Source organism: Hoplias malabaricus, chromosome 2 (genome assembly GCF_029633855.1).
Source record: "Hoplias malabaricus isolate fHopMal1 chromosome 2, fHopMal1.hap1, whole genome shotgun sequence".
NCBI lineage: Eukaryota > Metazoa > Chordata > Actinopteri > Characiformes > Erythrinidae > Hoplias > Hoplias malabaricus.
The window spans coordinates 63,358,108-63,382,757 of NC_089801.1; the positions used below are offsets into that span (position 1 = coordinate 63,358,108).

At 40.0% G+C, this 24,650-nt stretch overlaps 4 protein-coding genes across 9 annotated transcripts; 3 read left to right on the forward strand and 1 right to left on the reverse strand.

The window, feature by feature from the left end:
* Nucleotides 1-352: 352 nt before the first annotated feature.
* si:ch211-286b5.5 (uncharacterized protein LOC100003596 homolog) lies at nt 353-4,345 on the forward strand. Its single transcript, XM_066660694.1, has 3 exons — nt 353-495; nt 1,878-2,005; nt 2,762-4,345. The coding sequence occupies exons 1-2, from the start codon at nt 406-408 to the stop codon at nt 2,001-2,003; spliced, it is 216 nt and encodes a 71-aa protein (XP_066516791.1). The 5' UTR covers nt 353-405; the 3' UTR covers nt 2,004-2,005; nt 2,762-4,345.
* A 1,820-nt stretch (nt 4,346-6,165) lies between these two features.
* si:ch211-286b5.4 (afadin- and alpha-actinin-binding protein B) lies at nt 6,166-12,533 on the forward strand. 2 transcript variants are annotated; one of them, XM_066662042.1, is made up of 13 exons: nt 6,166-6,367; nt 6,577-6,628; nt 6,832-6,929; nt 7,208-7,276; nt 7,452-7,575; nt 7,887-7,950; nt 8,537-8,654; nt 8,867-9,023; nt 9,556-9,659; nt 10,657-10,818; nt 11,410-11,530; nt 11,641-11,797; nt 11,907-12,533. In XM_066662042.1, exons 2-13 carry the CDS (start codon nt 6,589-6,591, stop codon nt 12,001-12,003), a joined length of 1,311 nt encoding a protein of 436 aa, XP_066518139.1. In that variant the 5' UTR covers nt 6,166-6,367; nt 6,577-6,588; the 3' UTR covers nt 12,004-12,533. The 2 variants fall into 2 exon arrangements, with proteins under 2 accessions (XP_066518139.1, XP_066518138.1); XM_066662041.1 differs by having other exon boundaries at nt 6,344-6,432.
* Nucleotides 12,534-14,622: 2,089 nt separating this feature from the next.
* nanos3 (nanos homolog 3) lies at nt 14,623-17,668 on the forward strand. 3 transcript variants are annotated; one of them, XM_066660645.1, is made up of 2 exons: nt 14,623-14,827; nt 15,207-17,668. In XM_066660645.1, the coding sequence occupies exon 2, from the start codon at nt 15,256-15,258 to the stop codon at nt 15,949-15,951; it is 696 nt and encodes a 231-aa protein (XP_066516742.1). In that variant the 5' UTR covers nt 14,623-14,827; nt 15,207-15,255; the 3' UTR covers nt 15,952-17,668. The 3 variants fall into 3 exon arrangements, with proteins under 3 accessions (XP_066516742.1, XP_066516741.1, XP_066516743.1); XM_066660644.1 differs by having other exon boundaries at nt 14,623-14,819; XM_066660646.1 differs by lacking the exon at nt 14,623-14,827 and adding an exon at nt 15,009-15,108.
* Nucleotides 17,669-17,703: 35 nt separating this feature from the next.
* Nucleotides 17,704-24,576, reverse strand: si:ch211-286b5.2 (uncharacterized). 3 transcript variants are annotated; one of them, XM_066660709.1, is made up of 7 exons: nt 24,343-24,576; nt 24,033-24,074; nt 23,246-23,355; nt 19,787-22,432; nt 19,364-19,482; nt 18,728-18,826; nt 17,704-18,459 (listed from the first exon to the last, which is right to left on the reverse strand). In XM_066660709.1, the coding sequence occupies exons 2-7, from the start codon at nt 24,055-24,057 to the stop codon at nt 18,357-18,359; spliced, it is 3,102 nt and encodes a 1,033-aa protein (XP_066516806.1). In that variant the 5' UTR covers nt 24,058-24,074; nt 24,343-24,576; the 3' UTR covers nt 17,704-18,356. The 3 variants fall into 3 exon arrangements, with proteins under 3 accessions (XP_066516806.1, XP_066516807.1, XP_066516805.1); XM_066660710.1 differs by having other exon boundaries at nt 19,364-19,479; nt 24,343-24,574; XM_066660708.1 differs by having other exon boundaries at nt 19,364-19,524; nt 24,343-24,573.
* Between the last annotated feature and the right edge of the window lie 74 nt (nt 24,577-24,650).

The window sequence follows — 24,650 nt, forward strand, 5'->3', positions numbered from 1 at the left end:
TTCAAATGGTGACACTTTGCCTTTTGTGTGTTTGTGAGTTAGTACAGGGAGAAGTAAATATGAAGTAGTGTGTACAGAATCTATGAGTGTGTGTGAAGTAAAGAGAGATAGTAGAGGGTATGTTGTATGATTAGGATGTGTGGAGAGAAGGGAATATGTTGTTTGAGTTGGGTTGAATGGTGTATGAACAAGAGGATAGGGCGTAGGGACTACATAATACAGAATATGGAGCAGTAAGAGTGTATAAAGTAGAAGTAGGGAGTAGTGTGTATGAAGTTGAGGCTAGTAAGTAAGGCATATGAAGTAGGGAGTAGGGAGTGTGGATAAAAACTTGAACACACCCAATGCGGAAACTTCCTTCTCCAACAGAAACATTTGAGTTGAGTTTCTGTGAAAAACTGCATCATGTCCAACAACAACTCCAACACCAACCTCAGCGTCGCTCACAGAGCCGTCAAACAGCTCCGAGTGGAGGCCAGCGTCCGCAGGATTCCCGTAAGACACCAAACATTACGTTAAAAAGCAGTTTTAACTTTATTCTGCGAGTTTTAGGAGCTAGCGTCGAGCTAACGCAAAGCTGTGGAGCTGAGTAGCCTGCTAGCCGGCTAACTGTTACTAGACTTTTTCTAGAAACTTACTCATTGTAAACTAACAAAGTGGTTTTAACTTATTTAACATATGTTCTGTGTTTCCTTGAGGAATTGTGTAAACCCTTTACATTATATTTCCATCCCTCGAAGACTTGTTTTTGCTCTTATAGCTACATAATTTGAAAAAAAGTGTGAAAACTGCTAAATATAAAATCTATAATAGGCCCAGATTCTCTAATTTGACCTGTTTTGTGCCCTTTAATCTTTAAGTTTACAGTCTAATGACCACAGTTGATTAAAAAAAACCTAAGAAGTCCTCAAAAATACTACTGCATACAGCCTGGTCAGAATAAATACACTCATTGTCCATTCTCTCAGCTCTGACCATACAGGAGCACATTATAGTCTATAGTTCACCTGGTGCTCTGTGTAATTTACTACCCACATTTCACCCTGTTCTTTAAACGGTCGGGACCCCCTCAGAGCAGGTGTGATGTGGTGGTGGATTATTCTCAGTGCTGCAGTGACACTGACATAGTGGAGGTGTGTTGCACTGGCATGAGTGGCTCAGACACAGCAGTGTTTCTACAGTTTTTAAACCCCTCAGTGTCACTGCTGGACTGAGAATAGTCCACCAGCGTCCTGTGTCAACTGATGAAGGACTAGAGGACGACCAACACACGCTGTGCTGCAACAGATGAGCTACTGTCTCTGACTTTACATCTACAACTGCTGTGTCTAGGGCTGGACAATAATCAATATGAATATATATTGCAATCTAAAATGTTTCAATAACAACATCAGCCACTGTCTGACTGTCATTACAGGGCGCTGTCCTTAGATCAGCGCACACAACTTAAAATTTACTTTAAAAATATTAATACTCTATTGACAAAGCCCAGAAAGTGTTGTTTGATTGTGACTTCATGTTCCTTTCAGTTTTTGGCAGTTTTTCTGTGGCTTTCTAAATCGATATCAGAATTATACCGTCTAAACCAAAATAAAGAAATATATTGCGATATAAATTTTTGCCGTTATCCAGCTCTAGACGCGTCTAATTCATTCGTACCAGCAAAACACACTAACACACCACCATAATAGGCAAACCTTATAAGAAATGTTCCATCACCAGTTGTAGTCTTTTTGTAGAGTAGAAGCTGGAAAAGGTTTTGATGAGCAGGTGTCTGTATGTTTGCTGATTTGATGTAATTAAGCTGAGATTAATATTGGGGCTGCGTGTTTTTGTAATTAAATATGTTTTATTGATTTTAACCCCATTGTTGCCAGGTGTCTCAAGCAGCCACAGACCTGAAGAACTTCTGCATGCAAAATGCTCAGAAAGACCCACTGCTGATGGGCGTCCCATCTGGGGACAACCCTTTCCGTCCACCCAAGTCATGTGGACTGCTCTAGAGGTAAACACACTTCAATTTTATGAATCTCCTTCAGAGTGCCTAGGATTACTTTAGCTCTGGGAATTTATTTTGGCGTGTATATGAACTACATAAACATCTTAACTCACTCCTCTGAATTCATATCTTTTACCCCCCATATTCCCCCCCCACCACCACCACACACACACACACACACACACCTGTTGGTTTCCTGAACTATAAAAACTGCACTGCTAAGCTTGAAACAGCCTGTTTTGTTGTTCCTGTGTTTCACATCAAGATCCAGATTTTTCCAATAGTTCCAGTATTTTTTGGGGTTTAAATCCCATTTTTACTATTTCCCAATCTCCCTTTATCCCTTAGAACAGGCTTTAAGCTGGAGTGATTAACACATTTAAACTTAGATAAATCGTGATATTATTGATAATAATGTACTTTTTGGTTTTAAATACTGGATTCTTCACATTGACAGCCTGTGAATCTAGAATAGTTTCTTTTTTGTGCCAGAGGGGGGCGACAGAGCCCTTCTCATCTTGAGTTTAAACAAATGGTAAATGGTAGTGTTTACATTCACTGATGCTGTAATCTGTATGTAAATTAAGATTGCCTACTTCCAGACAGTGCCTCTCTTTTTCTTCATTATTGTCAAATAAAAATAAAAAAATGACTATAAACTAAATAAAAATAAGTATACACTTTCAGATCCAGTATCCCTTGTGTCTGTGAATGACTGTGTCAATTACTCACAGGACAATGCTCTTTCTATCATTTCTCCAGGTGATGCCACAGATGTTCTTCAGCCGGACCGTTTTGAAACACTACACACACGAGTACAGATTTGTGAGATTTTTTTTTTTGTTTGTTTCTTTGTTTTGGGTGTTTTTTTTTTATTTAGGCTCATGTCTCCTCTTAAATAATCATCTTTTATCCAATAACACTAATTTTAGTGTGCAGTCCACTATGGTACGAAGCGATGTAGTTATTTAAACTACAGTTAATGTATTTCATTTCTGTCCAATTCCTGGTCCATTTCCTGTTCCCAGACTCAAAATCATAATTAATCACAGATATATTTACTTGGTTCTTGTACCTACAGAGTGCGCTCTGAGTTAACATATAAACACTAAAATTACACTGAAGTCAGTAATGAAGCTTGAATTTGAGGTAGAATCTTTAATAAAAAATAAAAAAAAGACGTAAACAAGAAATGGACCTATCAGAGGAGGACTACACTCTCATACCGATGCACTGTGGCCTTCATTTTCAACAAACCAAAAAGATTCTGATCTGCAGTAACCATTGAGCTGTATGATTTTTATATGAAGACATTTTAATAGATAAGTATTGGAAAGTTTTATAAACAATTCTAACAGTAATTAAGTAGATGTTAATGTTCCTAAAGTAATCCTTTACTAATTTATTAGTGCTGTGAAACAGGGCTGGGTGACAAACCATCTACATACTCTTATGAACGCAGTGTAGTACATGAGCTTGTCTAGGGAAGAAAACTGTTTTGAAACGCCATTCATTTTGACTTTGGGAAATATTTGATAATGTTTTGTTATTGTTTGTTAAAGGTGTTTTGTTACCACATGAGCACAACAGCAGGTAAACTGCCTGCAGTTTAAAGCAGGTTACTTTGTTGAGCTGTGTATCTTTTAAAGCATAAAATGTTCAACCTAATAATCCCATGGTTCAGTGCTGGTGCTGAAGGGTGTGTGAAATCAGTGTGACACATTTGTAGTCAGTTTTGGGAACTGTATTATTTAATTAATTTGGGATATTGCTGTACAAGATTAATTAATTAATTTAAACAGAATATGCAACTCTTTGTTGTATACAACCATTTTTAAATAAAATGCAAACTCTGATGACTTTCCTTAGCTGTAATTATAAAGGTTAATTTTCTTAGGGAATGCATTTATTTACAAAAAGTCGTATTTGTGAATTACAGACTGCTGTATTATTTCCTGATGGACAGACCATGTTCATCCAAATCTTGGTATTAAACACTGAATGCTAAAGTAGCTATCACTTTGACAAAGTTGCATCAGTTTGACAAAAGGCTCCTGTGCAAACGAAAGTTTTATGAAGATGCATTTTGTTGCTGTTTGATGTAAACACTGCATCTACTTTTTTTTTTTTTTTTTTTACTTTTGACATAAAATATCAGCTGTTTTTACATTGATTATGAAATTTTTACACAATCTCAAAAAAAAAAAAAGTCAGTGACTTCCATTAAAATGTTTTAATTACCATTTTGGAGATACAAGGTTTTTCTCAAACAGCAACAATTTGGGGATATTCCATGCGCGTGTGCCTTTGGTGAACTTAAACCAGCAAAAATAGCCATATTATTTTTATAAAAGTGTACACGAATGTATTGACCAGCTATAGCTATAGAGCCAGCATGCTAGCTAGTCTGTCTGTAATGGGGCTCTAACAGCGACTTCTCCTTAATGTTGCCCAGCCTTGGTGTGAAAGTTTATTTTTTAATTACATATTGATTCTAGATTCTGTTGTGCATTAATTATTTTCACTTTGGCTAGAATTTGGGTGGGTGTTAGCGGAGCAAAAAAATGCTAATCTCTTCTCTGGGTCTCTGTTTAACTTTTGTTAAGTACAGTATGAAAAGTAATGGCACTCTTCATATTTGGTATAAATGACCTGTATTTGTGAAGTCTCTTCCTCTTTCTAGAATTTTTTTTTTCGGTGTTGATTTCCGTGTGCCTTATAGTGTATTTTGTGATTATTTGTTGTTTCATGTGCTATAGTCAAGTAAAACAGCTCTTTTTGATCCTGATGTGTTTTTGTCTTTCTTCATTTAACCACCTCCTTAAATTATGAGAAATTAAACAAAATTGTTTGTTCTAAATATATTCATATTGCAACAGTTAAACTTGCAACATTACACATTAACATCATTGATTAGGGCTACTGTTTGTAAAACAATTTATTTGAAGCTAACTGAGTGACTGTCTGAGGGGTTTGGTGGGTTCTTCGTGTGTCTCCATGGGTTTTCTCCAGGTGCTTATCTAGTTCAGGCCTGCTGTGAGTTTGAAATCTACATGGAAACATTGGGCGCAAGACACAAACACCTTGAAGGGGGCACCAGTCTTTCGTAGGGTGACTCTCACATGCTCACCTCTATGAACACTTGAGCAGGGCGTGAAGTATATGGTGACAGTTGGTGGGGGTCAACTTTTTCTTCAGGTCATAATGGGAAACCGGTACAGTGCAGGTGCGTGCTTCAGTAAGCTCTTGCAATCCTTACAGAGTCTAGCTTGTTTACTGTAATGTCTGCAGTACATTACTGATAAATCCATTACACCATCTAATGTGTGACATACGGTACCACAACATTTGTGAGTATTATAGCGCCAAATCACACAATGCTATTGGATACTACCAAACAAACTTCAGGCCTGTCCCTGACTAACATTAAATCACAGAGCACCCAATAATCAAAATCTTTCAGCAGTTTTCTTGCCCTGAAAATGAAAAACACATTATACAGTATCTCTTCCACAGGAACCAAGTGTTAATTAATTCTGATTAAATGGGAAATAATGTCACGAAATGTCACTGTAGCTTAGGTTTTGTTCCATCTCATCCATTAATACTGGGACCAATACAGCATCTACAGTGTAAAAAATCAAGGGGAGAATGGTGGAATGCATTTATATAAAAATAGCACAAGAGGTAAGGACATATTTGTGTTTGGTAGATTATTTCTTTGTTGTAACAATGCTTCTTGGCAATAAACCTTATATCGCCGGAAAGCCTGTTAATTTCCCTTTTAAATGGTCACACTTGTAAGGAACATGCGTTTGTGGTATGAGCAGTAAAGCTGAGTATGTGGGTTGTGCCACATTAAACTACTCAGGCACCCAGAGCTGGACTTGAACCCACAACCCCAGAAACCTGGAGCCATGAAAGTGACACTAGATCAAGCATTAGCATGTATATAAATATATATATAAATATCACGAATTATATTTAGTAAATACAAGAGTTATATAAAAATTCTTTCATTTTCCCCCATTCTGAATCAATATTGGGGAAATTCTAGCTTGGGTTAGCTGGATATTTGAGACTGCTGGGTCTTCGTACAAAAGGGCGGGAATTTCCTGTGTAGATTGACGCCATTTAAAACGTTTAAGCAGAGCCACGATTAATAAATATAATTTCTCAACATCTCAGTCTCTCGTTTTCAAACCAAACAGGAATTTTAGACAAGGGTTTTGACCTTAATCGGTCGAATTTACGAGCATAAGCGCCCACAGACTTTTGAAGTAGTTCATTTCTTACTGATAAACATAAATGATTAGGAGCAATGACTGTCACCTGAGCAGGACACGAAAACACTCTCCGTTTCATTCCGTAAGTCTTACTTTCAGAACAAGCCTCTCTACCATAGAACATCATAGGAAAACGTTTATTTTCAGGTAAACTGCAGTTAAGACCAGCCAAATTTGACCCTCTTTTGATTACGTAAGATCAGTTGACAGAATCTGGGGTCTAACTTAATGTAACAGGTTTAAAACAGACTGCTTGTCCAGTATTTTACAGTCAGAATTGTGTTTGTGTAGAGATCTTAGACGATGGCATACAAACACGGAGGAAGACTCCAGGAGATCTCGGGTACGTTTTATAGCTCCATTTAAATAATAAAGTACTAATAGTGTACATTGGCCACATTTAAACACCTATTTACGGTCCACATTATTAAAAACACCCTCCTTACTTTTACACATTTAATTATACACTCCTTGCTTGTGTTTGAGTGTAGATAGTGTAAGTGTTGCGAATAAATTCAGTTTTATTGTGCCCTTTCTCCATCTCAGAAGTGCAGAACACTCACTCACTGCAGGCCAGTCCGCCCCACACCGCCACCTACAGGATCCTCCAGGAGGAGCATGAAGAGAAGACCTGCTCCCTTCAGGTACTGAAGAGAGTGAACACAAAGTCCCGAGGTCTGAGGGGCTTAGAGAAAGTTCAGGCACCTTGCTTATGCTGAGGTGGTTTTAAGCCCTTGTTCCTACCAATATTAAAGTGATGTTTCAATCTGAACATTGGCTGAACTTCTCTCGAAGCCCTGGTCTGTACCACCAAGCTTTAATAGCTCAACACTTATAGATATGACTATGTCCTATCGTGCAGTTTAAAAGGATATCACTGTACACTCTGCTATATGACGAGTATCCCCTTTCTTGTTCACAGGAGCAGCTTGTTGAGAGAGACCAGTTTATTGCCAGACTGCAAGATGCACTTCGGTCAGAGAGGGAGAAGGTAAGAGTGTGTGTGTGGTGTGGGGAGAAGGGGAGGAGGAGATGTATAGCCATCAATGTCCTACACAACTAAGAAAGAGAGAGAAAGAAAAAGAGAAACTCTCAATGGATTCCCAGCCACACAGGACTATGACATCTGGACAATCAGGAGCCTCTCCCTCTCTTTCTCTCTCTAGAGTGCAAAGCTCCAGTCTCGGTTTAATCAGCAGGGAGCAGAGCTGAGGCGCAGAGAGCAGCACGTCAACAGAATGAGAGAGAAACTCTCCCAGTTCACTGACAGACACAAAAACCGTGGAGTGTGTAAGACACACACACACACTGCAAAATTATATAGTTATATGGCATCCACTGAAAATCTATTATAAATTCCACCACAAAAACAAGACTTTAGTGTGTTTTTTCATATTGATTATCATTAGATTACTTTTACTTTGTAGCTTTCATCTTCTTAGTGCATGTGTCTTTTCCTGTTGAAGGTATTCAATTAATGTTTACTTTCTTTGTCTTTGATCTTTGTCATTCGTCTTAATGGTGAACTCCACTGACTGAGATATAAAGTCTCAGGGAGTGCTCTGATGATAAATACTCTGTTCTTTGTTTTCTGATTAAAGCTATAGAGATTCTGAACACTCTTCCTAAGGGATCAGGCCGGAGAGCTGCAGTGGCTGATGGGAGGTAAGACGTTCTGTCTCTTGGCTTTTAGGACACTCTCCAGATAACAGAGGAGTTAAATTCACCGAGGAAGCATTATGTTTGAAAGTACCCCTCCGTATTATCCAGAGCAACTTCCAGTTTTTAATGCAGATGCATTGTTAAGAGTCTTGCCCAAGGTCTTATACTGAAGTGTGCAGCCTTCTGTTCTGCATAATACTAATGAACCACTGCATTACCACTGAGCCCTGCACCAGGTGACTGTCTGTGAGGAGTGTGGTGTGTTCTTCCTATGTCCACGTGGGTTTCCTCCCATGGTCCAAAAACACACATTGGTAGGTGGCTTGGCAACTCAAAAGTGAGTGTGTGTGGCCCTGTGAAGGACTGGTGCCCCCTCCAGGGTGAGTTCCTGCCTTGCACCCAGTGATTCTGGGTAGGCTCCTGACCCACCTTGACCCTGAACTGGATAAGGGTTACAGACAATGAATGAGCATAGAATTTCACACCAGTAGACTTTTGCTTTTCTCAGTCTGTCTTTCTTGTTCTCTCTCTCTCTCTCTCTCTCTCTCTCTCTCTCTCTCTCTCTCCTTCTTTCTTTCTTATATTAAAGAAAAGAGGAAGCCCTTAAGCTGTTGCTGGAGAGGAGGGAGGCTGAGCTTAGAGAGGCCATGAAGCTCCGCCACAGTCTCACGACGCTGCTGCACTCGCTAAGATCAGACATGCAGCAGGTGACACAGCACATTTACATCTGATTACCCCTGACATTTCTTGTCTGCACATTAAATGAAATTAAATATTTAATGAAGAATATCAAATTGAGGGCTTCCTGAGTGGCACAGCAGTCTAAGCAGTCGGACAGAAAATCCTCTTGGTCGATCGACTATGTCTGGGTTAATGACACAAATTTACAGTCCACTGTATTTTTGTTGACTGTGGTCAGACTCTGCAGGACAATGTGGACACGGAGGAGGAGGTGACGGAAGTGGACACCAACTGGTTGGTCCAATCAGAGCAGTCGCTTGGTGATCATGTGACTGGGGGAGTGTTCCTGGAGTGGGTGAACCTGCTGAAGAGGCTAAAGGAGCTTCAGACACAGAGTGTGTTTTTACTTGTCTTTAATTGAAAATAGTAATTTAAAAGAAAAGACTGACCGAGTGTAATAACATTAACAATGAATGGAAATTGGAAGGCACCCATTAGCATGATAGCATTAGCATGTTGTAATTAGAAAGAGGTTAATTACCTAAAAATGTTAGGCTGTTTACACTGAAGAGCACATTAGATTTGTTTCTTAAATCTAAGGTGAAGTGTGCACATTGCAAGTTAAAAATATATAACATTTTGTTTCAGACTGTAACTTCATGTCGGTCACCATAGTAACAGCACAGACATAATTACACTAAGGGCAGGAAGGCAAGTAGCTCCACCCCAGTGAAAAAGAAACACACGATATCTGATCTAACAGCTCAAACTAGATCTGAATTGAGTCTGATTTCCAACTACCTACAAACATTAGCTTGAATCCAGTTGTAAAAACTGCTCACATCAGATGACGGAAAAGCGTGAGGTTTGATTGGCCTGTCTAAAACCCGCTTAATGCTCATTTGATCTCTTGTGCATTGTACGTAGGTCCTGCTGCTGTGAGAACGGATCAGGAGAAGTTACTTGTTCAGCTTGAAGAAGAGCTGAAGCAGAGCAGAGACTTGGTCCGAGTGCAGCAGCAGTTACTGCAGGTGCTAACGCACAACTCACACTCTTAAACAACAAAAAATGGGAATCAATGAGTCTGTTCACACCTAGTGGTAATACATTTTTCATGTCCAGACTGTATCTGGATAAACTTAATTCTGTTTGCCGTTTCATTAAAACGCCTCCCAGTTTGACCAGATTGTTTGATGTTGTTGTTATTTTCCACCTTACTGTGAACAGGGCAGCTACTAGTGAATTTTACAGTTTCATACACTGAATGTAACTGCTTAAGGAAACTTAAGCACAGCCCATTTACACTTGAGTTAAAGGTGGTTAATATCTGTCTCCAACCACCTTCAGATATGGGTTAACTCTTCTGGGCCCAGTTTCATGAACGCTTTGCAGTACTAAGGTCTTAATACTGTGAAGCCTTTTTTAAATCCAGTCCATGTGGAAACAAGCATCCCAAGTCTCCCAGAGGTTCCAGGAGTTTCCCGCATATTATAAGCAGCTCCCTGATGTCCTCAAGTCAGATCAAATCTGCTGGAATCTAGAACGAGTGTCCAAGAGTATACACACATGTGCACACAGGCGACACAGATTTTTTCCTGATCACGTGTTAGAGAGAGAGAGAGAGAGAGATCAAGACAGTTGGAGGGAGAGAGAGAGAGATGGAGAGAGGCTGTACTTGTTGTGGTAGCCTACCTTGTGGTAATGCGCTCCCCTCATGTGCATATTCATGAAGCGCATGTGAAACAGGTAGTGTTCTGGTTGGCCCGTTCTCTACAAAGAGTCTGTCAGTCAGCCAATCAGTTTTATCTGTGGGCAGGCAGTGAGTGAGAGTAAAATGTTGTGTATGAAAAAGTACTGTTAACTTCTGTTATCACCCATATTCTTTGGTGTGTGCGAGTGTTTTTGCAACTTGGGATGTTTGAGGAAATCCAAACAGTGCATTTCCTGAGGTGTTTTCATGTGGTCACCTGAAATCTGAATGTGGTACACTCATGGAAAAGTCTCTTTCTCTTTCTTTCTTTTTTTCAGGATAACGTATCCTCTCCTCTTCCTGATGCCCTGACTGACTCCTATTACCTAGAGGAGTGGGAGAGGCTTCAAGACCAATGGCTGGAGCTTAAGCGTCAAAGGCGGAGCTTCCAGCAGGAGAGGCAGGCTTTCACTGAGGCTGCAATACGATTGGGCCATGAGGTGAGAGCGGAGTGTGACAGATATTGAAGGAAAGATTTTGTGCAACAGAAGTCAGTTTGAGTGGGTGGACTATCCCTAAGGTGTGGGTGCATTTTTCCCAGTGAGTGGATAGATCTGGGATGCACTTTTTATTATTTATTTATTTTTATTTTTTTATAAAGGAAAAATTGAAAGGAGATGAGGTAGTGTCGCAGTCACACAGCTCCAGGGGCCTGGAGGTTGTGGGTTCGAGTCCCGCTCCGGGTGACTGTCTGTGAGGAGTTGGTGTGTTCTCCCTGTGTCCGCGTGGGTTTCCTCTGGGTGCTCCGGTTTCCTCCCACAGTCTAAAAACACATGTTAGTAGGTGGATTGGCGACTCCAAAGTGTCCGTAGGTGTGTGTGTGTGTGTGAGTGAATGTGTGTGTGTCTGTGTTGCCTTGTGAAGGACTGGCGCCCCCTTCAGGGTGTATTCCCGCCTTGCGCCCAATGATTCCATGCTCTGGACCCACCGCGACCCTGAATTGGATTAGCGGTTACAGATAATGAATGAATGAATGAATGAAAGGAGATGTTAGTTAACTGAACTTTGTTTGTGTGTGTGTGTGTGTGAAGAGGTGTATGTTTGAACAGCAGAAGGCCGCTATCCTGAAGCAGCAGTTCCTCTCCACATCTCCTATAACAACAAAGATCAGCATCTCAAACCGGAGAGAGAGCACAGCCCTGGGAGAACTGCGTCTGTATTAAACACACACACACACACACACACACCACGTTACTTTAACACAACAGTAAAGAAAAACTAGGTGGTGCTGACACTTTAAAATCTGTTTGTGAGTGAGACAGGACTGGCAGTTCCAGACGGTCTCCCTTTCTCCCCCTGTGCTCCCATCACTCCGTCCTCTGAGGGGTCTGAGGGCACACCCTCATCAGGTCAGAACATGGTTATGACGCCCAGCACGCCAGAGCTTTACTCTGCTCTTCAGCTGAATTACTACTGCAGGTCTCTCTCTCTTTCCTCAAACTTTCTAGCTCTCCCTCTCTCACCACCCCAATTACTAATGCATGGGATTGTCTTTTTTTTTCTCTTTCTCTCTTTTTCTTTCTCTCAGGTCAGTAGCTGCTCCTCAGTGTCTGAGTTTCGAGAAGGAGCCACAGAGAAGTGTTCTCAACCCTGATCACCGAAACATGGACGACTGGAATTTTTAGCTTGGGCCACTAAGTGTGTAATTATCACTTTGTAGGGATCAGTTTGATATTTGTTATGAACAAGGGGTGGGGACCAAAGCCAAATCTCAGGCCACGGTCTGCACTAGGATTGTGGTGTTTACTCTTTCCAGTTTTACAGTAGTTCATATTTGGTGTGTTTTTATTTCACTGTTGAATCTGTTCACTGAATCTTCGTGCTGACTAAATAAAATAAAGCACTTATTGGAATGACAGTGGGGCCATCTTTAAATATTATTAGAGAGGACTAATCATATGCTGAAACTCTCCTTGATCCAAAGACTGTGCCCGCAGAGCATTTTAAAGTAAAGGTATGGTAGGGATGTGGGCCAATATTTTGTTTAAAAAAAAAAATAAAACCTCCACTAATAATATTCAAATGCCTCTCTGCTGCTTAACGCTGACAAACAACACCGTGCTCTAATAGTGAATGTGAATTGAGTATGTTTTTGTATTTGTACTCATCAACTACAATACAATTTCATTATTATTGCATATTTGTATATATTCAAGCCCTTGGCGGTGTATCACTTTTCCTCTGAATCAGTAAAGGTCTCTAGCTCTAGATTCTTTGTTTTTCTGGTGGGAATAAGGTTGAGTTCCTTTCTAATCTGTGTGGTTCCTGCTTTAAGTCCTCTGATGGAAGTATAAATCAAGCTAAACAAAGGCCATGTTATTCTTCATTATGTCAATTTACTGCCTGAACCTACATTAATTATTTTGTCCCATTCTTCTCCATTTAGCATTATTTGAGAATCCAAATCTGGGAATTTGTTTGGATCATCCAATCACTGCCAATCACCTGCAGCCCAAAAGCCCTGCCCTGCAAGTTGATGGGTATAGTTCCATAGCTTTGTGTCTTACGAAACCCTTACAGTGTCCGAAACTTATGTATGTAGTGCATGATATTCAGTGTATTCAAACAGTCCCACAATGCACAGAAATACATGGGTTTGGCCAATGAAACTGAAACAGTCATTTTAGTGTGGGAGGTTTCATGACTAAGTTGGAGCAGCCTGGTGGTCAATCTTCATTAATTGCACATTGCACCAGTAAGAGCAGAGTGTGAAGGTTCAAAATATTCCAATGCACACCACATTATGTGTGACATACCAGAGTTCAAAAGAGGACAAATTGTTGATGCATGTCTTGCTGACGCATCTGTGACCAAGACAGCAAGTCTTTGTGATATATCAAGAGCCACGGTATCCAGGGTAATGTCAGCATACCACCAAGAAGGATGGAACACATCCACTGGGATTAACTCTGGACGCAAGAGGAAGCTGTCTGAAAGGGATGTTCGGGTGCTGACCCGGATTGTATCCAAAAAACATAAAACCACGGCTGCCCAAATCACGGCAGAATTAAATGTGCACGTCAAGTCTCCTGTTTCCACCATAACTGTCCGTTGGGAGCTCCACAGGGTCAATATACACGGCCGGGCTGCTATAGCCAAACCTTTGGTCATTCATGCCAATGCCAAACGTCAGTTTCAGTGGTGCAAGGAGCACAAATCTTGGGCTGTGGACAATGTGAAACGTACTGTTCTCTGATGAGTCCACCTTTACTGTTTTCCCCACATCTGAGAGAGTTATGGTGTGGAGAAGCCCCAAAGAAGCGTACCACCCATGTTGCATGCCCAGAGTGAAGCATGGAGGTGGATCAGTGATGGTTTGGGCTGCCGTATCATAGCATTCCCTTGGCCCAATACTTGTGTTAGATGGGCCAAGGACTACCGAACCATTCTGGAGGACCATGTGCATCCAATGGTTCAAACATTGTATCCTGAAGGCGATGCCGTGTATCAGGATGACAATGCACCAATACACACAGCAAGACTGGTGAAAGATTGGTTTGATGAACATGAAAGTGAAGTTGAACATCTCCCATGGCCTGCACAGTCACCAGATCTAAATATTATTGAGCCACTTTGGGGTGTTTTGGAGGAGGAGCGAGTCAGGAAACGTTTTCCTCCACCAGCATCACGTAGTGACCTGGCCACTATCCTGCAAGAAGAATTGCTTAAAATCCCTCTGACCACTGTGCAGGACTTGTATATGTCATTCCCAAGACGAATTGACGCTGTATTGGCTGCAAAATGAGGCCCTACACCATACTAATAAATTATTGTGGTCTAAAACCAGGTGTTTCAGTTTCATTGTCCAACCCCTGTAAATGTACAATGGATTTTGGACACTTATCCAAAGCAGAGTGCTATTTTTGGTAAATACCCTCATGAGGTAGAAATCATGCAATACATCCCTGAATTCAGTTCCCTACAATAGAGCACCATATAGTGTGTAATATGGGGAAGAGTGAGTATGGGCCATTTCAGACACCGCACAGATCTGACTGAATACAACTGTAAAGCAGAAATTCTATTTTACAACAATACATAATTATTAGAAATATTTGAAATTACTTTGTACGTTATGAATCCTAGTCCGTTAAAGGACTGCGCACATTAAAGCAAATGGGCGGGGCCAAGACCACAGCAACTCCTCTTTGAAAACAAGGGCGTGGCTTATTTTTGAGCTCCGCCCACACGTCCAATTTGCCTCGCTCAAACCGCCCCACTCGCGCGAAGCAAAGGATAGCAAATAATATCCAGAAACAGGTTTGAGACTAAATTCAACAAGAAACAAGTTTAGAGACCAGCGCCGCTCTGCTGTCAGAGTTACTCTGCACTGGAATCTTCCCTCTGCGTGGGGCGTCTATTTGTTTATTAAAGTTTTCAAAGTTTGTTTGTTTGCTGTGGCAGACTCCAGGGAGCCCCGGAGGAGCGCAAGAGTAAACAGGTCTGCAGGTGCTTTGTGTTTAAAAGCTTTCTGAGACTGTAAACACTGCTCTGGTATATTCAGCACTAATCACAATCGCTGAGCACGAGCTGGGACTTGATCAGCGCCTGTGATTGGTGCACACCTCAGGCACGAGCGGGCCACGCGCCGCACCACGGCTCCAGTCAAGTGGCTTTAGTAAAGGCGAGTGGGCGACTGGAGCTTTAATATCAGCGCCTGGTTTATCGCTTACATTAATATTAGTTTAATTAGGGTTCCAGCAGGCAGTGCGCAGAATCTTATTTTATTTGTTAGTATTTTTGTCTGATGTAGTTGGTTTTAGTGACATTGAGTCAGATATAATTTATGTTGAAGCAGATGTCCTTGATGTCAATGTTTTTGTTGCAGGCCTCACTCCGAGGGTGTGAATTGCTCCAGGCCAAAGTCTAAGCCGAAGATGCAGAACTTCAACCTGTGGCGTGACTACCTGGGTCTGGCAGACCTGGTGATGGAAATGCGGAGAACCCGCTTTGATGATCAACAGGTTTTTCCTGAGAGAGCCTATGGGGCAGATTTGAACAAATGGCCACCATTACCAGTCTCCCCTACCTCAACAACATCTTCTCCATCCTCATCTTCACTGCTTAATGGCAATATTGAGCACCAAGCCTCAGTACTCAACGGCTTTTTAAATGAAACCTCGCCTCTCAGAGAGAGTCCGGAAATGTCCAGTAATGGGGTGACATCTCCAGACAGGGTTTCTGGTTCTTACATGATGTCATCACCTGGGGACAATATTTCTAGGTTCTTCAGCATCTCACCATCACCACCCAAACCAAGTAAGCATTCTGACGGAAACTCCTCATTTTCACCAGGCAGTGTTGGTTCTTCGTCTCCAGAGAGGAAGCATCTCCAGCCGAAGCACTGTGGGTTCTGCAAACATAACGGTGAGGAGGAGAAAGTCTTCATGTCCCATCAGTTGAAGGATCACAACGGCACTATTATATGCCCATATTTACGCCGCTACGCCTGCCCACAGTGCGGGGCCACTGGAGCACGAGCACACACTCGCCGCTTCTGCCCCCTGGTGGACAAGGCGTACACCTCCGTCTACACCAGACCAGAGGGAAAAGACAAGAAGAGGCAAAAATAACACGGACATAAAGTGACCAGGTGGGTGTTCCACAAAGATGGACTTCTCAGATAATTTGAGCACAAAGTTGATGCTTGGTCAGTTGAATGTTTCTGTATCTTGATTTTATCTGTTTAACTTGAGAAATCCTACTTTGTGAAATACTCTCCAGGATGAGAAAATGACAAAAAGTAATGCTACCAAAAAGACGAGAGAATAAGAAATTAATGAGACTAGTGTTTGGTTGTGGTCCTATCATCAGGTGACTGTGAGTTTGATCCCTAGTGATTTGCTGTCACTTAGAGCAGAACAAGAGATCCTAACTGTCTTGATTTTCTCTTGGTGCTTAAAATTGCTCATTATCACTCAGCACCACTCTAGGTGATGCCTTCAGAACCCCTGAGATGTCCTTAAAACTCCCTGCTTGGTTGTAATGTGTCAGTGGGGGCACCCTAGAGACTGGGTGGAGATGACCGTGACTAAAAATGTTGGGTGAAAATTAATGAAAAAAGAATATGACACAAGAGTTAAAAATAAGGTGAGCACTCCTTAACTGAAAGCTCTACAGTCACTGAGTGGACAAATCTGAAGAGGCATGTTTGTAACTCCCCTTTTTCTTCGAATTTAGTTGGGCACAAGAAGGTGATGTGAGAATACCTCCGCTATTTTTAATGTCAACATTTTGCTCTTATTATTTTTCAATTATATATTTTCCACAAGGCATTTTTAAAAAGTGCAAAAAAAAAGAGTTCTGCTATTTTATATTTTATTGTGGTTAAATGCATAATTGTTAAAAAAAAAGAAAAAAAAGAAACACTGATTTAGAGTTGGAGACAAAGTCTGGAGACAGATGTTGTGAGGAAGATGTAACCAGCTGTGTAACCAGTGCTGTGATTACACCCTCTTGAAAAGCAAGTTTAATTTCTCCATTTTAAAAAGTAAAACCTGTATCAAGCGCAGTTGGAACAGAAAATTTCGTTTCATTCAGTAAATACAATACGTTTGGATTCAGTGTCTAAATTACTTTTAATGTTTAATGCTGTTGTTATAGTTCTGTGATTCTAGAGACTAAGAAAATCTGTGGGGTACAATTGTTTTTTGGAGACACTTGCTTGAAATGCATGCCCTTTTATTATTTGTGTGTGCGTGCACTTATTGGTGGTTTATTTATATATCTTTTGTGTGTTTAATCACTCGTGTGTCTTTTTATTAACTTGTTAGGTTGGTGCTCATTGAAAACAAACTTGTATTCACAGGTGCGACTCTGGTCTTGACTTTAGTTAATTGAGTATGAATATTATTGATAGATTTCACCATGAAAGTGTCTTTGATCCGTTATTGGGAATTAGCTTTAAAGTTAAATCAGACACGGGTGAATGCATCATGTTTCAATCATGTGATTGAACTACTGTTTAATGTTAAATATGCCTTTTTAAATGTTATTTCTCATCTTAAAATAATGTTGCATTTTTTTAAGCTTCACTTTGTGTGTTGATGTCTTTGCTCTGATTTGCATGCTTTTGCTCAGTTTCATGACTTTTACTTCTTTGAAGAGGTTGTTTGCATGTCCAAAACAGAATATCTAGTAATATGTTACAAATAATAACAGCCCTTTGATTTCTTTATCTGCTGCTGAAAGACTCCCAGGAGAAGATGGGGTAAATCATTGAAGAAGTGAAAATGTTGGTTTTTTTCAACTGAAAAATTTGTCTACACCCTTTTTACTTCTAAAAATAAAAATCACACAGAAAAGTGAATGTTTTCAATGTAATCTATATTTTTAAAAATGTCATATGGAATTGTCTTAATTTAGTAGAACAAGCAAAACAATGACAGCTGGCCCCTGATGGATTCAGTCATTTCAACACATTACAAAGAACAGCTGAACCAAAAACAAAACAGTGTAAGTGAGGACTCCACTTTCAGATTTACAGTTTCCGAACAGTGAGTTAGTAGTGTTTTCGACTCTTGTACATATTTCAGCTGGGTTCTCCAATAGCTCTGTGGTATTAAGATGAGTTTAGACTGTAGTGTAAGTTCAGAAGGGATTCTACACTTCTGTAGATGATCTTTATACCACAAAACCTTTGTAAAGCTGAGCTCTGTAATACTTCAAACTACATCAAATGAAACATAGTTTAGTGACTGTTTGATAATAAAAACATCAAAAACCAAGGAACAGTAAATTGAACAGGTTAGAGTGACCCCCAAACAGTAACAGCCTCAAGAAATTCCACAAAAAGGGAATTTTTAATTTAATAAAAACAAGCTGCTTTTACAGACAAGACGCTGCCTGGTTTCAAAGAGGTTAATCTTTAATTTATTCAACAAAAATACACAAGAGATTAATCTAGAAAAGTAGAAAACCTCCACCAAAGGACAAATTACCCAGAAGTCTTCAGAACTCTGGTGGTAAGTCAGAAGCTCTAAGAGTTTTGTGGGCCATACAGATGGCGAGTGGAAGTCTTCGAGGATCTGTTCCCATGCCGCAGGAGCTCTGTTTCTCGGTGAGCTGCCATCACTATTCGACTGAATAAATGAGTATGAATAAGAGAGTTTATATTAAAAGATGTATTTATATAAAACCAATCTGATCACAGGTTAATGTTTAAAGATTGTAATATGTTAATCTACTTGAACTAAAGGTCTTTTTTATGACACATAGAAGCCATATCCCAAAGAACAGAGCTTAGCAAGTTTCTAAACTTGTATCCAGCAGTGCCACCATGCCCCCAGTATATTACGTATAATAAAAACAATGAATTTAAAAGCATCCACATATTTTTGTGAAACTCACTTTAGTGAAGAGAGTTCTTTTATAAGTCCACAGACAAGTTCAGTAGCATCCTCTTGGTGAACAAAGCCTTCTGGGAGAGGTTGGTCATCCAGCTCCATGCTGAGGTAATGCAAAAAAAAAAAAAAACAGCCATTTAAAGTATAACTAGTCAGTTTGAATTATGCACATATAGAACTTGTTCTCAAAGTAGGTGTTTAATAAAATTCCAGCTTGTATTAAACAACATAACTGAAGGTAAAAGTGAAGGACGTCAAAAGAAATAGGCTTTAGGGTAGGCCTGACTTTGAGCTTTATGAGGAATATCATCAAAACTGTAAAAATGATTAGAGTAAAGCAGCAGAGATGGAAACTCATTCACTGTGAGTGGATTTGGTGTGAACTGCTTCGATAAAGAGAAACACATTAAACCACTGAATGACAAGGACTACATCTCAAACACAGTTCTGCAGAAAATTGGAGCCAAATTGGAGGTAATACTTTACTTATTTTTTAATTCCTGGAAAACCTCTGAGCACCCTGTTGAAGTTTATATATGTTCTCTAGTAACACTGCACTGGGATTACCCATATTTCACATATAAAGAACACTATCTGTGATATCTCCAGTCCACCATGCTGCAAATGGGCATTCCCTCACCTTAAAGCAATGCTGTTGAGCTGGGAATCTGTCACAGAGTATAGAGAAAAAGGAATAAAGTCGTGGTCCTGAGAAGTCTCTGTAGCAGCAGTGATCAGGGTGGGGTCAGAAAGCGGCTGCTGAGCAACAGGGGGGTCATTAATCTTGTGGCCTAGAAGATACTGACACACCAGTCACAAGTATAAATGCAAACCTATATAGCATGGAAAATCTGAGATTTGCTGGGAAATTAATTCATAGTTAGTAACATCGTCCCTGTGACTTACAGTTTAAAAACAATGAGTTTTTGATGTAGTATTTCTGAGTAATTAATGAATTTTGACACAGTTTCTCAAAATAATGCACTTTTTAGAACTTTACTATGTCAAAATAATACACTAAAACCTGAAACAGAGAATGTTATTCATTTTCAAGCTTCTTCACCTTTACATGTATGTCCTTCTCCTGTCCAGCAGAGGGTGCTTTAGGCAATTTCCGCTCCTCTGTGCCGTAGCCATCCACTCCACCAGGCCCGGTGCCTTCTGGTACAGCTCGAGTGTGGGTCTGAAGCAAATCTAAATGTCCACCATATCGTTCGGAGACACAAACCCCTGATGCAGTGCAATCAGTCATCTCTGTAACTGTGTCTTCTGTAAATGCAGGATCCATTTCAATTTCTCTAGGCAGTTGAAGTCCATTCTGATCTTCTCCAGAAGAGGCAGATGGGTTAAAAGTTAAATGTGTCCTAGCATCAGGTGGAGCTTGCCCTCCAATCTCCATTTCACATTCTTCCAAAGCAGTTATAGATGATTTGACCTCCTTACTGACTATAACAGGGTCATCATAATCTCCACTGCCGATGACATTTGAGGCAGAACATATTTCTAGAGGAACTGTAACTGGGCAATTGTGTGGTTCTTGAAAAAATTCACAAGCATCAGGTCCATTAGGCAAATCAGGGATTAGTTCATCTTGAGAAGCTTCAACTGTGAGCTTAGTAACTTCTTCACAATCTTTTTCAGTAACACCAGTAGTGCCATAGCTCATATCTGCAGAAACTGGAAAATCAGGACCTTCTTTCAAACCTTCACAAAGTTCACTGGCAACACCAGTATAGCTGTAGCTAATTTCTTCAGGAACTTTAGCTAGGCGCTCTGTCAATTTTGCAGAACCTCCACATTTGTCAGCACCACCGCGATAAGCATGGATTGGTTCTTTAGCAACTTCAACTAAGAGTTCAATTCCTTCTTTATGTCCTTCACAATATTTATCACCATCATCTTTGGTAACATAGATAAGCTCTTCAGCTACTTCCACATTAAGCTTTGTTTCTTCTTTGCTGCATTCACTAACATCATCGGTAATGTCCATAGGTTTATAGCCCACATCCTTAGCTATGTCATCTGATCCCTCAGTGGCATGATAGGAGCTATAAGAAATTTCATTGCTATAATCAGTCGAACCATAGCTAACTTCTGCAATAACTGAACACCCTATTGGGTTCTGAGAACTTTTAAAATCTCCAACAGAAACAGCAGTGGGACCACACTTTACTGCCTCATCCAGTGTTTTAGAATTTTCACAAACTTCATTGTTTTCATCCATAAAATCAGCAGAACCACAGTTCTCTACTGCAGCAACGGAGTGCTCACCTGTATCCTTAGAACCATTACACACTTCATTGATATCACCAAGCAGACCAAGTTTAGCTTCCTCAGAAACAGGGTGTTCAAAACTTTCAGACACGTTCATGGTAAAATCAACAGCATCTTGTGATGCTTCCTTAACATTAGCTGTGAACCCAGATGTTTCCTTGGAATCTTCGTTGTTAATTCCAAACATGCCAGAACCAGTTTTTTCTGTTACTGGGTACTCAGTTGTTACTTTAAATGGGTGCTCAGTTGTTCCTTTGAAAATTTCAAAAGTTTCCGCAACATCAGAGCCTTTTTCAACAACTTCAACTGGGCACTCATGACCTTCACAGTTCTCCTTAGTAATATCCAAATCACCATTGCTCAATTCCTCAGCCTCTGGGCACTCAGATGTTTCTTTAGGACCTTCAAAATCATGACGGGTAAGACCTGAATTGCCAAAGCCCACTTTCTCAGCAACTGGATAAATATTTGTGTGTTTAGATCTATCACAAGCTTCATCTGAAACACTGGTAGTGCTATCAGGAGCTAGATGCTCTGTGTTGTTTTTAGCAACTTCTTGAGCGCTCTCAGTCACTGCATAACCATCATGAAGCCTTTCTTTTTTTTCAAGGAGACCTTTGGGATTCACAGAGATTTCCACATCCTGACCATCATGGTTTGATTCGGTATGCTTTTCAGATGATTCAGCATCAATTCCTTGTGTCAAAGCAGCTACAGCTGGAAGGTCCTCCACTTCATTTCGGTTATGTCCAATTATTAATGTTTCTGCTGGTATCATTTGCTCAGAGAGCACTTGTTCTGTGGGTCCTTTATCCATCTGGGCAGTGCCATCACTATGCTCTACAGAATTGTGACTGGTTTTCAAGGCATGTCTGTTTTCTTCTGCCATTTCCTTACTCTCTTCTCCATTAGAAAAATGTCTGCGTTGAGGTTCTTCAAGAAGAAACCTTCTCTTCCGATCTCCAAGGCCATACATACCCATCCTCCTTCTTAATCTTTTCTTTTCTGGAGGATGTGCATCTTCTGCCTCTTGAGGGGTCATTGACAGTAGTTCACAGTAAGATTTTTCACCATCTGAAATAAATTTGGCCTTTGGGTCCAGTGCTGTAACCTTGTTCTCATCAACATCTCCAAAAAGCAGGTTTTCTCCAATTTCAGGACTAGACCTGTGTTTGATCTCATTCTCCTTTTTTTCCATTCCTGAGCTTTCAGATGCATATTCCAAAGTTGGCTTACTCTCAGGCTTGTATTTAATATCATTAATTTCTGCCCAGTTTGTAATAATAATGTTGGTTTGACCCCCATTTTTAGGGATCTCAAAGGGATCTGTGGGAGATTTCACTTTAGATAACTCTGGGCCACATTCTGGCTGGAGATCTTCAGAGTTGTCTGAGAGTGCTGTATACTGGAAGCCAGTATGTGTTGTATCTGCAGTCTTTAAAAGAAAAATATAAACACAACAGAAAAGTCAGAAAAATGAACTTGGCATCAATGCATTCTTTGATTATTGTTTTATTAATCTATTTTATTAGTTTTTTATTAATAATTTAATGCTTATTATATTAAATGTTTTTTAATGGTCAAGACACCCACAAAGCAGGTATGATTTGGGTGATGGATCATTCTCTGTGCTGCAGTGACACTGGTGGTGGTGGTGTTTTAATGGGTGTTGCACTCGTGCAAATGGATCAGACACAGCAGTGTTGCTTAAGGTCTTATACACTGTGTCCACTCACAGCCCATCCCGTTAGACACTCCTACCTCTTTGGTCTACCTTGTAGAGGTAAAGCCAGAGAGAGTAGCTCATCTGCTGCTGCACAGTTAGTGTTGGTCGTCCTCTAGTCCTTTTTCAGTGGATACAGGATGCTGTCCCCTGGATGTTTTTGGTTGGTGGACTATTCTCAGCCAAGCAGTGACACTGAGGGGTTTAAAAATTCCAGCAGCACTGCTGTTTCTGATCCACTCGTACGTCATTAACATCCAGCTCAACACACACTAACACACCACCACCACTGTCACTGCAGCGCTGAGATTGATCCACTACCAAAATCATTCCTGCTTTGTGGGGGTCCTCTTGGTGTCTTGACCATTGAAGAACAGGGTGAAAAGAGGCAAAATATTATGCAGCACAACAGATTGACTACAGTCTGTATTTGTACAACTACATAGTATTCTTGTATGGTCAATGGAGATGAAGAAATGGACAGTGAGTAGTTTTAATGTAATGGTTGATTTGTATATAGCCTGCCTGTTTGCTGTCTGTAGGTTGTAATTCTGTAGTTTCACTGGATGTAATGATGCTCTCATTGCTGTTCTGCCTGCTTCCCCTGATCAACCTCTGCTGGGGAGGCTTAAAATCTGGCAGAGAGAAGATTGTCCACTTTGTATTAGGTGCAACATCAGAGGGATGAATGTAGATGAAAATTTATTTAATGACTGAGTACTATGTGTGAAATGTTTATATGTTCATATTTTTAACATTGCATTAGTAAGAAGCAGACTAGAGAAACATTATACATATTTTACATATCATTTATAAACACAAATCATGTCCACACTTTTGTTGGCATTTATGTTTAAGTGATGTTATGTAAATATGTAAATAACACAAAGGTGCTAAAAACTGTTATTCAGTGGGCTTGAACCTGTCGCCAGTCATTTGTTCACTGTTATTGTTTCCTTGACCATTTTTGACAGAGTATCCACTGCTGACTTGTGATGACCAAAACATAAGGACAATCACAATTAGGCAATTATCACTCCTTATGCTCATCCATTTTTCCTGCTTCCATCATCAACTTCAAGAACTGAATGTTGACTTGCTTCTAAATATATCCCATCCCTTGACAGAAATCAGTGTTGTTCACTTAATCAGTGGTTTCAATTTTGTGGCTAATAGGTGTATATTAGTTCATACAAATTGTCTTTTAAAACATCTTGTTAACACGTTTTAGAATGGATAAAAAAATTTATGGTACATTATTAAGAATTGCAAGGCAATTTACACCATATTTAAGTACAAAACTTAGATCAACCTGATAGTTGTGCCTTCCTTTTCATTGTGGCTCCACCAGGGTCTGAAAAGAATAATAAACGATTCAATATTTATTCATATTTTAAATATTTCGATCACAGTTTCTGTCCGGAAGTAGTATTTGACAGCTGAAATGGCCATTTTATGAGAGAAAATTTACTGCAGATGTTCACAACCTAGCTAGCTATCTAACTGACTAGCACATAGCCGTGGCACTTTCCTCTCAACGGCCTTATAAACCATTTTAAAAACGAAATTATTATTTTAATTAATATTATTAGCTATTAGATACAGAAAGGAGTTTGACAAACCTTCGCAAACTAGTAAATTAATAAGTAAACCTAGTACAATTTTGAGGGAAGTCAGTTAAACTGATAACTAAAACCCAGTTGGTATCTCTATTATTAGTATTATTTTATTATTTTCCTATGTTTTAAAGGTTAGCTAAAAGTTTTTAATTTTAAAGTGTAATAAGTCCTTCTTATATTTCTGAACGGGAAGATATATGACATATATCTAGCTAGCTAGCAAAATATCTGGATATAATTTAGGACGCAGCCTAAAAGCACTCAGGTTGCCACTGGAAACAGGGAGCTAGGCTAAGTTCCCTTACGCCAGG

What these genes read in the sequence shown, in the direction of transcription:
- si:ch211-286b5.5 (XM_066660694.1), top strand. Translation starts at nt 406, where the DNA reads ATGTCCAACAACAACTCCAACACCAACCTCAGCGTCGCTCACAGAGCC. An exon ending in CCAGCGTCCGCAGGATTCCC is followed by an intron (nt 496 to 1,877) that starts GTAAGACACCAA and finishes CATTGTTGCCAG; the next exon opens with GTGTCTCAAGCAGCCACAGA.
- si:ch211-286b5.2 (XM_066660708.1), bottom strand. Translation starts at nt 24,057, where the DNA reads ATGAAAAGGAAGGCACAACTATCAG. An exon ending in AAGGAAGGCACAACTATCAG is followed by an intron (nt 23,356 to 24,032) that starts GTTGATCTAAGT and finishes TCTCTCTGCCAG; the next exon opens with ATTTTAAGCCTCCCCAGCAG. An exon ending in AACCTACAGACAGCAAACAG is followed by an intron (nt 22,433 to 23,245) that starts GCAGGCTATATA and finishes TTTCTTTTAAAG; the next exon opens with ACTGCAGATACAACACATAC.
- nanos3 (XM_066660645.1), top strand. Translation starts at nt 15,256, where the DNA reads ATGCAGAACTTCAACCTGTGGCGTGACTACCTGGGTCTGGCAGACCTG.
- si:ch211-286b5.4 (XM_066662042.1), top strand. Translation starts at nt 6,589, where the DNA reads ATGGCATACAAACACGGAGGAAGACTCCAGGAGATCTCGG. An exon ending in GCTGCAGTGGCTGATGGGAG is followed by an intron (nt 7,951 to 8,536) that starts GTAAGACGTTCT and finishes CTTATATTAAAG; the next exon opens with AAAAGAGGAAGCCCTTAAGC. An exon ending in CAATACGATTGGGCCATGAG is followed by an intron (nt 10,819 to 11,409) that starts GTGAGAGCGGAG and finishes GTGTGTGTGAAG; the next exon opens with AGGTGTATGTTTGAACAGCA.